General features: G+C 43.6%; 1 protein-coding gene across 1 annotated transcript in view; it reads right to left on the bottom strand.

Moving 5' to 3' along the window:
* Positions 1–10,505, bottom strand: part of PLCB1 (phospholipase C beta 1) — a 417,836-nt gene extending 407,331 nt beyond the window's left edge. The window contains exon 1 of the mRNA XM_075706801.1: positions 10,407–10,505. Within this exon, the coding sequence (XP_075562916.1) occupies positions 10,407–10,505 (99 nt within the window). The remainder of the gene's footprint in view (positions 1–10,406) is intronic.
* Between the last annotated feature and the right edge of the window lie 6,563 nt (positions 10,506–17,068).

The following is a 17,068-nucleotide window of genomic DNA, read 5'->3' as shown; positions in this document are numbered from 1 at the left end:
TAGTCCACAAAGCGCCACTGACCCTTCTTTTCCAAAAACGGTGTTGTATGCACTTCCCCATACAGAGTTCGTACCATCTATTTTTTTCCCTGTTTCTCCATAGTTTCTAGCATCTTGTACACCTGAGAGTCAGGTACTGTTTGAGTGCAACAGGCAAATTTATTTTTAAAATATGCCAAGCCCTGAAGAGATGTTGACAGGCTGTCTATATCTGCAACCTCCTACAAAAGTGCTCTTAAACCTCTGCCATTCAAAAAGAGGAAAAAAAAAAAAAAAAACCACAAAAACCAAAAAACCTGCTCTGAAGATATAGCTCTCCTTTTTTAGCTTATTTCATTATGTCCCTTGCAGTCCGTGTGTAAATATGTAAAATGAGGAAAGAAAAAGACTCAGTGTCCTTCTGCCTTGGGATGAGACATACACAACTTCAGAGGGGAAGAGAAGGAAGTGATGGGAAACAGACAGGCATGAAACGATTATGTCTAGGATTAATCAATTTTGCTGGTTAATGATTTCAAATCAGTTGCTTCAACCCTAAAGCTGTTTGGATTTGTCTGTGCTGATGACACACAGCTGTCAAAGTAATACCTTTGTAGATGTGGGTTGTAAAATGTTGACTAGAATCAGACTCAAAAAAAGTGGAGGATGAGGGAAAAGAGCCTTCGATATCTATTAGGTGACATAAAGGAAACCTCATCATGACAGGGATAATGATGAGTCTTAAATTAAGATCCTCTGTGCTCCAGGAAGTTGTTTATTTGTTTTTTTAAATTAAAAAAAAGTCAGTTTTGCATTATGCCTCTTTTCTAAATTAACTACACTATTCTGACACCAAGCATAGCAAAATTAACATGCTGATGAAGACGAGAACCCCACGCTGTCACACTGTATACAAACACAGGATCTGAGAGTAACTTTGTACATGTAACTGTGTAACATGCGTCTTGGGAACCCTTCCACACAGTTAGCAGCAGCAGTAAGAGTCACGTACACAGTATTTTAGATGTTCTACAAGCTAACTATAACTCTTACAAGTCCCTGCCACACTCCTTAGTTCGGGGCCTAGAGGAATGGAAATGCACTTCACTAGGCAGCTCTCCAAGTCCTGCTCCCCACCCCACATTAACGCGGAGTCCTGTCATGGGGAACAGGTCTGTTGCTTTTACACTGCTCTGCAATCACAGCTTGCAAAGGCAGGCACCAAACAAAAAGATGTATGAAAAACCCTTTATCCACTATACATTCAAGAAGAAGAGTGGTTCAAGGCTCCAAAATAGAAATTTGTTTCAAACTACAATTGTCTGGTACATTTATTTACAAAAACTATTGTATGCTATGGGAAAACCTGTGGTTTATTACCCAGCAGACACACCTGCACTCATTCATGAGAGTATCCTGAAGCCCATTAATTCAATTTCCTCACCCAATGAGCTGACCTATCTCATAACTCCCCTGAACAGATTTACCAACCATACCCAACTCTGAAGAAGAGCGTAACAGACAGGATACAATAGATAAAGGGAAAAAAAAAAAAAAAAAAACCAAGGAACAAAACTTGAAGGACAAATAGGGAGCAGACATTCATTTCTTCCCTAACCCAGAGTGTCAGAATAAGACGGGGGGGCGCGGGGAAGGTTAGTGTTGTGCATCTCTAAAGCTGACAGGTTTGGAAATCAACCCACACTTAGGTGTCTAGTAGGGGCATAGCTCATAGGATCCTCTGGATGTCAACAAAGCAAGCAGCCCTCCCCAGATTCTTGGGACACTTCCAAGTATATAAGAAACGAAACAGGAGGAGGTGACCAAGGCAAAAATCAGATGTGACCAGAAAGGGCAGAGAAAGAAGAGAAAGGCAGAGTGTCCCAGTCAATGATGCAAATGGCTGTGGGTTACCAGGCTTTTTTAAAATGCCACCCGCGGGTGCTTGTGCCAAGCACTGGCTTGGTTTCTGACAGATTGCTATTGCAAATTCCTTGAGCAGAAAGACTTGGAGTGGCCCTAACCTGGCAGTCCCAGTGTGCTGCATATCACACCAGTCTAAACTTAAGTAAATAATTTTTTAAAAAGGCTTTTAATTTCACCTTTAAAAGCCCCCCACCTTTTTATTTGTTGAATTAGGGCCAATTCTCTACTTTCCTCCAATTTCACAGCCTCAAATGAGTAATGCGGTTGTTCTATACTTATTCCATTAAGTTGCCTCCTAATTGGCTGTACAACCTCAGACCCTGCATTAGCAATATTCTTTATTTTCTACTTCTAAACAAAAAGGTTTCAAATTTATGCCCACAAAGTGCTACAGAGAACTTTGGGATCCTTACCAACCAGGCACAGCAGAACACGGGCACAGAAGATTGATGGACAAATCCATATTTAAGTGCCTGCCAGGTTACCGTTTCAAGGCCTGATTTTACGTGTGGGTTCACTAGACAACATCTAACATCAGTGAGCAAAAAGTGCCACCTCCATTTTAATATTACTGACCAATACAGACTATCATACAAAGCCAAACAGTGAAGAGGGTGAAAGCCCTGGTTTAGCTCCTTTCTCACCATATGCCCATGCTTCCTACTCCTCGGAGCTCCCCCACGACCAGGCTGTGCATCCAGCCATGAGGGACGGAGCCTTCTACGCTACTCCTTAACTGTCACTGGTAAGACCTGAAGAGACACGAGGCGAGAAAGAACAGCTACATAAGGATGCACCGCTCTGCCGCCTACATCCCGGGCTTTGGCCCTTGCTGCCAGAACTCTCTGCACTTTATTCAGTATGTATTAAGGCAAGGGCATAACAGTGTTGCCACTGTGTTTTGTGCCAAGCACAGTTCAGTGTTAAAATGATCAAAGAATGTCACAGGCTGGGAGTAGTGTGCCTGCGATGCAAGCGTCGGGGCAATCCTGCCATAGCTGAAAAGTTCCTAAGGGATCTTAAAAGTACCTATAGGGGAATGAAAATCTACATGTACCTTGTTAACTAGCAAGGCCATGAGTCAGATAAGTATGTGTTTTAATAAATCATATCTAGATAATGATGATGTTTCTTAGAAACAGTTGCAGTCAAAATTGACATCAACAGATTTTAAAAAGAAAAGCAGACCAGCCTTTATCTTCAGCTCTTAAAGCAGATGGGGTTCACGGCACTGCCTTATTAAGCCAGACCGTTGTTTCCTGGTTTTGCCTCGGATTTTTAGAGACATCGAACATCCCCAAATATAACCTGAAAACTTTTACACACATCATTATTTCATTTGCTTGGACCTTCTCCTGGAAAATTTCTGCCAAACTGTTTCCAAACACAAAGCTAAGAAATACAGATTGTTTCTGGCAGAGGCAAAACATTCTGCAACTTTTCTTTCACTTTGGCAAAAGGGCTTGAACTCTGGTTGAGCAAGGGTGTCAGGCTGCGGGAAAGGTGTGGGGAGAGTCCCTGCAAAGAGTTTTCTGGCCACCCCACAAGCCAGGGGGATTACAGGCTTGGGGGAGTGGAGAAGGAGCACGGGAGAAGGGCTAGCAAAGCCACAGTTTACACATGGTCAGCAGATATATTAGCTGTTAAATTCCTTAATACACTGGGTGTACTCAGACTGGAACTAAGCAGGATTACCCAAACAATTACCGCTATGAATTTCTTTAGACTGACAGCTGAACTATGGAGCGAGAGGGAGAAAGCACCCATCCCCTGGTTTCGCAATGAACCACTGAAATAATTCGTAAAGATGCCCTCTTTTACTGAGGGCAGAAGAACCAAGTCTGCCATGTAAAGGAACAGATTGCAAAAAGGAAATGTTGGAGAAGGTGAAATGAGTGCTGGAGGTCGGAAGCAGGACAAGAAATCAAAACTGGAACTGAGTTTACAGGTCCAATAAACTGAAATCCCACTTGTTCAACAGGAACATGCAGGAAAATCTTCTTCACTATTACCGTGGTTAAACCCTGGAGAAACTTTGGTGATGGCACCACACGACAGAAGTCATCATTCTGCTAATTAAAGACTAACTTCCTGCAAGTTTCAAAAAGCTACCCTGAGCGGGATTTGTTTTTCAGAAGCAGACCACCCTGTCTTCTTTCTCAGGGTGCCCATACTCTTGGGCTAATCATGGCCTTACCTTATGTGGTCTTGATTTGACTGCAGGAATCCTTATTTGTTGAAGATGTTGCAAAGTATGCAGTCAAGAAAAAAGGAATAAAGGGAGAAATTTATAGCTAAGGTAGCCAGATGCCAATCAGGAAGATTTTATCTCTGCCAGAGAGTTCTTACGTGATGCTGGGCAAATCATTTAAACTAGTCTGTTCATGGGCATAAATGCTGTATTCTGATTTTGAGGGACTGCTGGAACTGCATTTCTCCATTTCATTTTCTAATTTTTAGAGATGCTGAGCCTAAATTCATCTGAAGTCACTGGGGGGTCATTCTGAACATCTGACGGTAGGGTGCTATGCAGTCTGAAAATTAGGTCCAAGGTATCCAATCACAGATTAAAAATTAGTCAGTTTTTTATGTTGGTCTCCTTTTTTGGACCTACAGCAGTACAACTGGGAACACATTTTCTCATCTAATGGCTCTTGTGAAAATAAACTGCAAAGTGTTTATGAAGCATTTACTTTATAATAGAGAAAAGTCTCCGTAACGATTAAAGTTAACTCTCTATTTCACCACAGCCTTTCTTAAAAAAAAAAAAAAAACAAACAAAAAACATTAAAGTGAAGAAAGCATACAGTACACAATTTCAATCCACTGTTAGCTTTCCTTTCACACAGAATTCCTCATTTACTTAAAAGAGTTGTTTTCTGATTTTCAGTTTCCCCAGTATCTACCAACATTCCAAAGGGCTCAGACGCTACAATAATACAGATGTTATCTGCAACTTAAACATGTGAAGTCTTCACCAGATCTTCGGAGGCAGGCATCTAACCATTCTGCAGGGGACCCAAATTTTTTTTCCCCCCAAGCTGAAGTCAGCAAGAGCCTTCCAAAGGAGTTCACTATGTTCAGGCTTTCCCCTTCAATTAGATTGAGTTTAAAATTTCTCAGCGGCTGACATTTAATACTCTCCTATGTTGCAAAAGACCAAAACCACAACTTCTACTCATTTAGATAAAATATGTTTATATAGCACAGAGCTGATATTTGTTTACTACATAGAGATTAGCAACAAAGAAAGAAAAAAACAACAAAAACTCTAGAATGTTGAACTAACTTCTTCCCTCCAGACTGAAAACATTCAGGAAAAATAAACTCTTTTCAGTTTATTGGTTTAGGTTTATATGCGCAGAACAATGGTTGTTCATTTTTCATGGCCTCAGTAATGTACTGTAGCAACAGACTTGTGCAGAGTTTAAAAAAAAAAAGGCAGAAAAAATCCAAATTATTTGAGCATCAACATCTTAAAATCACTTCTGAAAAGTTGTGGTTTTTTTCTTTGATCTCAGCTTATCCATAATAATGACATCTGCCGATATATTTACTTGAAAGGTTAAAGGGGATGTATCTCATAGCCTTGATAATCATCTTTAAAAGCTTCTAAACAAATAAAGAAACCCCAAACCTTTACATAGCACTCACCAGCTGAGCTCAAAAACGTTTTATAAAGATGAAGAAGTGCTCTAAGACAAAGGCATTAAAATAGAACTTAAATTACCCAGGTTCGGTTTTGCTCTTCACTGGAATACCTGGTGGAGTGCTGTAGCCACTAAACAACGCTACCCATCAGCAGGTTTGTTTCAGTAACTCAATATTTAGAAAAAAATATACAGCTATAAAATTGGAATCATGTCCCTCAATTTACGTAGAGTTACATTACCTTACTAACTAACTCACAAGTAAGAGTAAATAGTGTAAGCCACAGAGAGACCAGTCAAATTCTTTATGTAAAGTACATATTATCACTAGGGAAGATAAGAAAGCCTTTAAGCAGGAACTGAAAACAAATCTATTTTTGAATATACACCATCATATTAACTTGCTTCAGTGTGCCAATTACCGCTCTTAGAAAACACCAGTTCAGCTGTGCTCTGGCTGTTGAGCTATTTGTTAACTCAGTTATGTCTATCTTGTTCCCACTACAAACCAGACCAAAATAAAGCAAAAAAGACAGCCACGGCAGGTTTCAGCCCCTTCAGACATCACATCAGTCCAGAGAGAAGTCCTCCTTTATACTCAGGTTTCATTAACCTTATCAGCTAGCAACACGTTCTGTTAGATTAAGTTTAACCCCCTGCAAAAAAAGTTTCACCATCCTTTTTATTGATTTATTAAACTGTTTTAAAACTCTCATCAGGAAGAGCTATTATAACCTGAGTTTCACTACAGCAGAGTGGATCAAGTCAGTTCTTCTTTAAGCCTTCCCCCTCTCTCACAGATACCGCTTCTCTCTAGGAATAAGAAAGTGAATCTGTTCAAAGACCAGACCAGTACTTAAGAGACTCAGAGTCTCTTCCCAGTAATAAGGGAAAAGCGGTTATAAAGGCCCAACTGAAGGCAGCGAGAAGAAACGTGAATGAAGAAGTGAGCGCTCAGCCAACTGGCATCTTAACTCAGATGCACACGTGCCTACATCCACCCAAAAAAACCCACCTAAGCCACCAGTCACTGTCTTTCACCTATTCAAACGTCAGCTACTTCTGTTCAGTGCCTTGCAAATCCAATCCACATATCAAGAACAAGAATTCATTCTAAAATTTGTTTCCTGACCTGTAAGACTGTTACAGAATAAAACAGAAACGGTGTGAGGAAAAGCAAAGTAACAGGACAACAATCACCTGTTTGACTTCAGTGCTTTATATCCCGATCCAAAATGGAATTTGTGAATAGACTCTGTTAGGCATTGGATGGTGTAAGTGATATTACATCCAATCCCGATGCACAAAAAGTGTGATTTGTCTTGCGAAGGTGGAACTTTTTAATTGATCCCAATGCTTTTACCATTTAGAAACTGCAGGTGGTCTGCAAAGGAAATGGAGTTTCAAGCCTCCTGAGCTGCATGTCTTCCACCTGCCTGTATGTGATCATGAGCGGCTGACATAACCTCTTCCTTTCTGCTGCCAAGATCTTAGCAGTTTCTCTTTCAAACTGGATCATCATCTGGCAGCAGGGAGGCAGGCACTGGACAACGTTCACGTGTAACATGTAGCAGACTTCTCCGCTGTTCCTCAGACAGGAGGTCCGCATAACATCATCAGTAGCACATCTACTACACACAGCTGCTTATTAGCAGCCTCAGAGTCACTAATTAGGCACAGAGCTACTGGAGGCTCAGGACAGGAAGTCCATGGGTTGGTTGGTTTTAAAGTCTGTATCACTACAGCTTTTGTCAGATTGTTCTGCACACCACGCTGCAGCATCCTTCTAAAAGCTGGCAAATACATTCTTTAACAACTGTTACTCTATACACCATGAAATTCCTTACACGCCTCTCACGCTCTGGTTTAAATCCTTCCAGCATTCCCATTCAAAAAAAAACCCACTACTTTTCAGTGGTTTGTAACTCAGCTGGAAAAATTTTGCTTTGGGCTGAAACTTGGTACAAGTCATAGGAATTCACCGAAAACACTCTCTTGCTTTATGAAATGCAAAGCAAAGTCAATAGAGCCATCTTTAAACTGCAAAACAAAACAGCAGGGGAGGGTATTACAAGGGTATGCCTTGGACAGGAATGAATGCTGTCCTAGTGCGCAGGCGGTGCGGAAGAACTGAACCCCCATTCTCACTCAGAAAGAGTAAATAGAAAATAGTGCGTAATAAACATCAGTATGTGAGCCTCGCTTTTCTGAACAGCCCTGTTAGCACAGCAGATCCAAAGTACTCATTATGGTCAATTCTATTTTCTTGTTACATTTTGTAGTTTACTATTTCTCATTACAGCCTATTGTTTCACTGGAGAGTTTGTGCATGCCTATTTACATGAGAGACCACAGAGGTTCAGATTAATAATCATAATTTTTTAAAAACCCTTCAAGCAAATTAATTTGATAGAAAACAAAGGCTCTGAAGTGGTTATCGGCTACTCAATCGCAAATACTTTTCAAAGTCACCGAACACGCATTCGTCTGAAGATCTTCTTACAGCCCGAGTGCCAAAGGAGATTCATTTCCCTTGAAATCTTTGATCTTGTGGGGCTTCCACTGCTGAGAAGAAACACAACATGCAAGATAGGGGGGCTGGGGAGTGGGAAACGCATAGACACACAGTGCATGGTCAACAATGAGTTAATGCTAGTATTCTTCATCACACAGAGTGGCTAAATACTCATCAACTTTCACAAGGCTGCTGGTGAAAGCACTCACTAAACACAACGGGACTCTTTCTCATCTCAGTCACACATTCCTGGTAATACCTGCGTATCGCTGAGTAACACCTTTAACCTGAGATGCACATCTTTTGGCGGAATTTAGCCGTATTTTATTACTGCAGCCTTGAGGTTTACAATTGAAAATCTTTTTTCCAATTAGTCTATAGCAGACAGGTTAGCCGCTGAACATCCACCTCTTCTCCTGCAAATTCTATGTATACAATATACTACTTGGGAAATAGCACTTAAACTAGTAATTTAAACTGCTGTCTAATTGCTGGGACTTTCAGTCTGGAGACTTAAATCCCCGTTAACTTGACCTCTGCATACACCTGTAGAAATGTCTTGGTAGCTTACCAAAAATAAAGCAATAACTGCAATGACAAGGCTGAGGTTATGCTGCCTTTTCCTATACTAAGGAAAATATCAACCGAAGGAACATTTTCTCAGGCAAGTCATTCAAGCTTAGTTCCCGAACACAAATGACCTGTGTCAAGCCAATGTTTACTACTGCAGACAAGGTCAGGTTGCTGAGCTTATTAAAAATGTGTTAGCTTATTATTGTAAATAAAATTTCACACTACAAGTTGTCCAGTTTTTTGGTGTTCTTTCCCTCCTTGAGAGTGTTTATCGCAGGTTTATAGAGGTCAAGCTCACACATTTGGCTGCTGGACAGGCTGAAAGCAACGACAAAACAGCGATACGTAACCGGACGAGAACAGTTGTTAGACGCATGGACTGCTCCCTGCTCCCTCTCTCTCTGTTGTCCCTCCAGTTGTTGCTGTGGACATCTCTAGCACAGCCAAATTCACAGCAAAAACACGAGAGCTGCATTAAGGCTCTCAAAACAACTTATCCTCAACAATTCTCCTGACATTCAAACCGTCCAGCACGCCTGCCGCCTTTGCCAACCACTCCTCTACCACAGCTCAAGTCTCACTCTGCCCCTCTGCCTCCAGCCACCATTCGCAGACAGACTTTTTGGGGCACCCACTCCTCCGTGCACAGCTGAGACACAAACACCTGATGTTGTATTGCAGGAGCAAGGCTAGCAGAGGACTTGTCCTTTCTGTTTTCCTTCTCTGCAGCGCAGCAGTCTTACTTTCGTGCTCCGAGAAAAGGAAAGCTAAACAGAGAAAAGCTACCTTTCTCTGAAACGGTCCCGGGCACAGCCTGCAAGTGAAGAAATAAATCCCAGCTGCTGAACAGCTCTGCTACCAAAGGCGAAGGGAAAACCACACTCCTCTCCGATGTCAGGCAACACAAGTGTAAAGGGTTGGGAAGCAGCAAGTGGTAAGGGGAAAGTGGACATGATTTTGAGGCGAGTCTCATGCCCTAACAAGCCAAGAAAGGAGAGAGCCTTCTGCGGAGGAAGGAAGATGAGCGGGGGTACCCAAACAGCGAGCCCTGGGAGAACATGTCCAGGGCTTGACAACCCCACCAGAAAGAGACAGACAACGAGAAGGGCAGGAGCCAGAAGGAAGGAGAGAGGCTAGGAGGAGGAAACGGGAGGTGGAACAAGAGAGATAGGGAACAGGTTGAAACAACTATGTTACGGCGACAGAGGTGGCAACGTGCACGACAAAACAAGGGAGGCAGGAGACGAAGACGAAAAGGCGAAAGGGGCCAGCTCAAGGCAGCTCGCACGGGCCGAGCCAAGTGAGCCGGGAGAACCTTTGGAGAAAGTTCGCCGGGCCGGCGCTTGAACAGCGCCTTTCGGCCCGGCCCGGACCCCACACGGCGACCGCCCCGCCCGGGCGGGGACACCTATCGCCAGCCACCGCGCCCGCCCCCGGCCCCGGCCGGCCGCCAACTCCTCGGCCGCCCCGGCTCCCGCCGCGGGCCGGCCCCGCCGCCTCGCACCTGCCCTCCGCAGCGGGCGAAAGGCGCACGGCGCCCCGCGGACCGGCCCGCCGCGGCTCCCCGCTGCCGCGCAGGGCAGGGCAGGGCCGGGCCGCGACCCCGGGCGGCCGCAACACGTGTGCCGGAGCCCTCCTGCCCGATCGATGCGCCCTGCGGGTTGCATAACCCCGCCGTGCCCCCGCCGCCCTGCCCCGCGTGGGGCACGGCGAGGGGAAGCGGGGAGGAGGAGGAGGAAGGGGGGGGAAGGGGAGCTACTCACATCGTCCCACTTGACGAATTTGATGCCTTTCTTCAGGGTGTCGGAGACGCAGACGGGCTTGAGCTGGAGAGCGTGCACCCCTGGCTGTGCCCCGGCCATTTGCACCGCATTGACGCGCTCTCCCCCGGAGCGGAGAAGCCGCGGGTAGGCGGCCGCCTGAGGAGGGACGCCGGGGCGCCGGAAACGGCCCCAGGAGAGAGGCCGGCAGCCGCGCTCCGGAGCGGGCAGGGAAGCGGCTGCCCAAGGCGGCGAGGGCGAGCGGCTTCACTGGCGCCCGAGGAGAGCCCTAGCGCGGCAGCGGCCGGGACGAGCCATGCAGCGGCACATCCTCTATATACAGCCGGCTCGCCACGCACGCACACGCCCGCTCTCACACACACGCAGGGGCACGGAGCTGAACGGCGCTGCCCGCTCCGCTCCCCTCCCCTCCCCTCCCGCCTGCCCGCCCCTCCTCCCTCCCCGCCAGGCTCGGCCCCCGAGGTTCCCCCGCGCCGAGGTCAGCGCGCCGCGCCGGCGGCACTGCGGCGCCACCTGGCGGCGCACGCTGGCGCCGCACCCGCCCTGGGGCCGGGCCTCCGGTTCCACTCGGGGGGAGGCCCCCGGCGCTCTCCCTTGCTTTCCTCTAAGTACAGTCCCCAAAGAAACACGCGTGGGTGCGCCGTTACGCCAGAGAAGGGAACAAAAGGTGAGCGCCTACGGCGTTCCTCCTACGGGGAGGTGCGGCCAGCGAGCGGTCCCGCTCGCCAGCGTCGGGCTTCAGAAGGGGATGCGGAGGTTGCGCGATTTTTAGGGAATAGTGCCGGGCAAAAGCAGAGCGCAAGGGCAACCTACAAAGCGCTGAGCGTGATGCCGAAAGACTCTTAATTTAAAGAGAGCGGCGCATACAATTCCCATCAAAGCTTGGTGCTTTAAACACGCAGAAATTGCTTTACCAAAGCTTTTTGCTCTCGTAAGACGAAGGGGCTTCCTCGGAACAAAGGCGCGTGGCCTTAACTCAGTTTTAAGTATACGAAAGTCAAAAGGCATAAAGATGGCAAAACGTCCTCTCGCCCAGCAAAATCCTAAATCCGGGGGTTTTAAGGAAAGGTTTTTGAAGACCAAAGTTATACGTGCTCCGCAAATGACCGTCTCTCTGCTAGAGCCCCTGTGCAGCCGCAGCAGAGATAAAGCATCAGATGACACAACACGTGAGAAGCCTAATTTCTCTGTAGAGGTTTCCCACTGACCCTTATGATTTAGGGGCAGCAGGTCAAACTTCTACTACAGACAAAGCAAACGATGCAGAAAGAACGTCTTTGAAGAAAAATTGATTTAGTTTCAGAGGTAAGATATTTCAAAAAATTACTAGGTAAAAATATGTACAGTCTGAGTGGGGAGATGCTCTTTTTTTTAATTAAAAAGCTATAAAACTGGCATATTGGACTCCCACTTTGCTCTCACTGTTAGCTGCAGAGGTGTTAGAGCTCTTCCTCTGGGCCTCTTCCAACTTCTTCCCCTTCAATAAGAAACTTTTAATTGCCTTTAGCGGGAGCTGAATCTGCTCCTTTACGAGAGTCCGTGCAGGCAGCATACACGTTCCAAGGCCAATTAATCCATTTGATCTATTTTTTATTCTTATCAACCTTCCATGAAAATGTGGGTGGTACATCGGTCAGGATGCAAGTCTGCTCTCTCACTGCTGTGCTTTAATTTCAATTCATTTGCCCTGACTTAAAGAAAAAATAACAAATTCTGGGTTTGGCCACACTGATGTAAGTACAGGATTGCTCTATGATGGGGTAAGGGAGAGAGATATTCAGTACTATTTTCACAACTGCTTCTTCATCCCAGTATATAGTATACAAAAGACGAAAAATAAGCTAATAATATTGAAATCCCCCAGAAAATAAAAGCAAAGAGCGCTGACGCTATGGTACTTCTCCATGATGCCTTAAGCACTGGTATTCACAGCAGTCTACTGAAATTGGCTGTTTGGAAGACGTAAAACTGCCATGCATGGCGGCACCTCTGTGGCAGTTTTCTCAACGCGTCCGTAATACATTTTCACTTGGCCTAGCCTTCTTTACAGTCTCTGTTAGGGAGAAACAGTCACAATTCCTGATGATACCTCATGAGTCCTGATGGTACCGCAGACTCCCAGCAATCCATTAGTCTGAACGTGGAAGAGGTGGTCCTATAGATCAGTATAAGCTCTGATGCTGGTCTCTGGTATTTCAGATATGAAGTCCTGTTTGGAGCAATTTTGTGGCTTTTCAGCCTTGAGTATTTTAATCTGATGGTATTTGGCTGAAGAGAAACATGCCTTTTATATGGCAGAGATCTAATGGATTTTGCATCAAAAGGAGGAAGAAGCACAAAAGGAAATGGCACTGTGACTGTGCCTTTTAAACAACAGCTCTGGAAAGTGCTTATGATTCAGCCTTTGCTGAAATCCTGGGCTCAGTGAAATCAGTGGGAATTTTAGTTTCAACCCAGATAGCTAGCTTATGTGTTATCGCTATTGCTTAATTAGCATCTGCTCCAGCTAAGAATACATTTCTTGGTACGCAGTACATACTGCAAACCAATTCAATGCACATCTAAATTCAAGCTTTCTTTTCCACAAAGCATGGGATCAGTGACCTGGAAACCAGCTACGCTCAGCAGGATCGCTACACTCAGAAAGAGTATGAGTTTCTTATCATTAGAAGATTGGACCAAGTCTGGCAAAAGAAAAACCAGACACCTTTCTCCAAACGTGCAGTAAGCCTCACTAAATATCCAGAGTATTATGCATGTCTTCTATTTCTTCTTGACTCAGCCCCTTTTAGTTCCAAGCAATTAAAGGAAAGATGTACTGCTAGAAATAAACTCGGCAGAGGGCTTATTCAGGTAGTTATTCAAAAAGGTACATATCAGATGTGGTACATGCTGGTCTCATATTGCTGCAGGAAGTGATTTCTGGATGTTTTCATTTTTGTAGGTTCAAAAATCTTGGCCTGGACAACAAAATGATTGCCTTTTATAAATAATACAAGTTATTTGAATGCAATATACCTGTAAATCATTATGGGTTTTTATACAATGCGGTTAGGTACCGGTATTTCATTTCCGGGGGAATCAGCTGAATACACAGTATGTTTGAGATACACGTGTGGCAATGTATGCAGACAAGTAGGAGAAAGGAGCAATAACTGATTTAAATAACAGATGGCGTTGATCAAAGTCAGGTCAAATGAAGATACAGCAAAAGCTATACTGAAAGACTGCATCATGAGGTGATTAGAGAAATGCATTAAAAATAAAATTGACTTTAAAATTTCATTTCAGAGAAATATGAATGAAATATCTCAATGTCATTTGCTATCCTGATTTTACTGGTATAAGTCTACATTTTGAAAAGAAGCAGTGGCCTCAGTCTTGAACATGCTTCAGTGTAATGGTGCACCTAACACGCTAAGAGTTAAACAGAAGTAGCAGTGTTTGCAGGATTTGGGATTAAAGATAAACTCAGCTTCACCAGAAGTATATCATCCTAATTGCATTTTAAATTGGGCCAAATTATACTTTAATTATCAGTGGGAGCAGGATCATTAAGTTCTATGAACAACTCTCCAGAAAAGAAATATAGAAAATTTGACCCTATGTTTCTGATAAAAGGTCAGTCATTCTGTGAAAAGCACCTTTCAAATAATGCAGACAGTAGAACTCAAATCTTACCGATGAGAGACGAGCACCACAAGGTGTAGTGAAACTGCCTTGTGTGTGACTATTGTGTTAAGAAATGAAACCTACCAAATGCAGTAGTCCCAAGAGAGACCCTAATTATTTTTTTAGTCACCCATTTACTAAAAGAATTCACCTGTTAAATTAATACTTCCATAAACTCACAGCCAGTGGCCATCGGAATATGTTTATATTTAATTTGATCCACTTACTAGATATCATACATACATAACAACAGCAGTCAGATATATCCTTTGTCTTTATGAGTGAGACTGATAACTTATGTGGCACAGCCACTCAATCAGGTGACTCTTCAAGAGTGAATATAAAATTCTGGCACACAAAACACCACCATAGCAACAAAGACAGCCTGGCAACAGCAGCTGCTGCTCGAAAAGAAATTGGAAGGGGAGGGGGAATCTTGTACAAAAGTCCATTTCCTGTCAAAATAATTTAAATTTTTTTTCCCTTCACATCAGCGTCACAAATATCTTTGAAATACTGGGAGAATAAAGATTAATGCACAGTGTTTGAAATTATCACACAAATAGTGTCTTTCTGTATACGAAATGACCTAGTCACTGCTACAGTCACTCGGACCGTATTTTACTCTGGGTAGATTGACATGATACACAGCTGGCACCTATGGATCTCTGTGCCACAGGACACAGTCCACGTTTCTCCATACAACATCCTATATGAGGAAGAATGAACACCTGATTGTTTGGACAGAAGATGCTGCCAAACAGAATACCTCACCCACTGGCACCCGAGACCTCCACCGTGACTCTTTTCATGTCGTGGTAGGATTAGTTCCTTACTGTGCCAACTAGCAGAGCTCTGTGCACATGCTTTGAAAAGTGCATTTTGTATGCAGAAGCAGAAGCTGAAACTGATCTGGATGGAAATACCCCTCGGCCTGCCCTGCCCTTTTGCTGGGGATGGTGGGATGGGCCCTGGCCAGCAGGGTCCTTCCCTGCTGCCCCTCCATCCCATGGGACCCCGCCACGGCCCTCAGCATCCTGGCCACTGGGAGCTGCTGGCCCTTGCGGTGCCCTGACACTCTCTACCTACCTAACCTCTACATTAAAAAAAAAACCATTACCGGAAGAACACTAAATTAATGCAATACTTGCACAGTTAGAATCACAAGTCAAAAAGTCAGTAGGTGTGTTCCCTAGAAAGTGTTTGTTCAACCTTTTTTATGTAATATAACCTGTTCTTGCTTCCTTGTTAAGTTTATAGCACCATACATTTTTGCAGATTATTAAAACCAGTCCATAAAACATACAACAACACATTTAAGAATGCTGAAGTTAACTGTGAAAGACTTCATGGCCTACCAGATTTGTTAAATCACAGCTGGTGTAAACCGTCAAAGGTCCACTGACTTCAAAGCTGTGCATTTGTTTATACCAGTGTAATGTCTGCACCTTTGCCTTTTCTTTTTTTTTTCCTTCTAGCTCTTAAGTATTGCCCCCACTGTATAGGCAGATTAGAGCCAACTGGAAAGTCTCACCTGCTTCTGTCTCACCTGCTTTTATTTACATCCAAGTTTAGCTGTGAGTTGAACTAAAAGACAAAAACATTAAATGGGTTGCAAAGCAGAAATTGCCTTGAAAAAATCCGCAACCCTTTTGGAAACCAAAAATTATGTGCTCTGCACTCTGTAACTGCCAAACGAATGGGACCTTTGTGCACACAAAGAGGAGACTGCCCAGTTCATGCTTTTCTTGCAGTGCCTTAAAATTACAGAAATCCTCTCATGGTATCTTTTGGAAGCATAACGAGAGAGTCAGCATATGCTTTCTCTAGATCCCCCTCCATAATTCCCACAAAACTATTACATGTATCACTATGACAGAGCAATATTCTGCTTCTAGGAAAAAGGAAAATAGCCCTCAGCTGTATTTCCCATTACCACAGTGGAGTCATGTCTCATGGAAGCTAATGAATTTAGGCCTAGGTTACAAGTTTGGTACAGTTTTAGAAAAAATAATATATTAAAGCTGGAGGCAGCACGGCTTATCTTTCAAAAGGATGTGAGCTTATGAATCTGAAAAAGTGAATTCTGTTCTCAGATCTGCTCCAATCTTCTTTCCTTAAATTCAGATGAATTACTTAGTCTTTCAGGTCCCTCTCGATGACTCTGTTGCCCGTTTAGTTCTTAAAGGCAAGCAGCCCAGCATATACATGCCCTGGATTTCTAGAGACCACCATAGCACAAGGCCTTGGTTTAAGTAGGGTCTGTACACCAGCAGGTGTACTTCTTTTCCATTAAACATTCATAGAAAGGGTTTTATAAGTCTTTCAGGTGATAAAAAGTTAAGGAGAAATTTTGTGTTGAGCTTGTTGCATTGGCAATTTGACATATTTCCAATTCTTCTTTTTAAGATTTCCCAAGTGCTGTTGTGTCTTTTGATACTCCTCACAAATTACGCCAAAAAGATATTGATGTTATACCTTATCTTGAAGTAAAGCAGCTCATTTAAAATTTTATGTCTTGCTATAATCCACTAACATTTTTCTCTATTCTCTTTTCAGAAGTATTCTTATAATACACTATTCTGAATCATCACAGACACTCATTCCCATTCTGGCTATTTTACAGAACTTGCAGTTGTAAAGGGTGAAATTCCACAACTGACAAAACATTAGTCACAAAGCAACAGAACATCATTTACGTAGTTGAAAACAGTTGCTCTAAACTATATTTCTAAGACTTGGAGCAATTGTGTTGTGATGTAAATACTGAGCCACAATATCTCTTAGAATGAATTGTAACTCTTAATGGCAAAAAAACAACTCCAAGTTACATTTCAGAGAAGCTGATTTAAATTTAATTCAGTTCTTAACGTTGCTAATCTAAAAAAAAAAAAGCTCTGGTCACTAATAACATGTCTAATGGAGGAGAGGACTAGTTAGTCTCCTACAGTCTACTAGCAGCCCAAGCACAA

This window comes from Pelecanus crispus, chromosome 3 (assembly GCF_030463565.1).
Source record: "Pelecanus crispus isolate bPelCri1 chromosome 3, bPelCri1.pri, whole genome shotgun sequence".
NCBI lineage: Eukaryota > Metazoa > Chordata > Aves > Pelecaniformes > Pelecanidae > Pelecanus > Pelecanus crispus.
The sequence above is the reverse complement of the archived record's forward strand: the minus strand, read 5'-3'. Positions and strand labels throughout refer to the sequence as shown.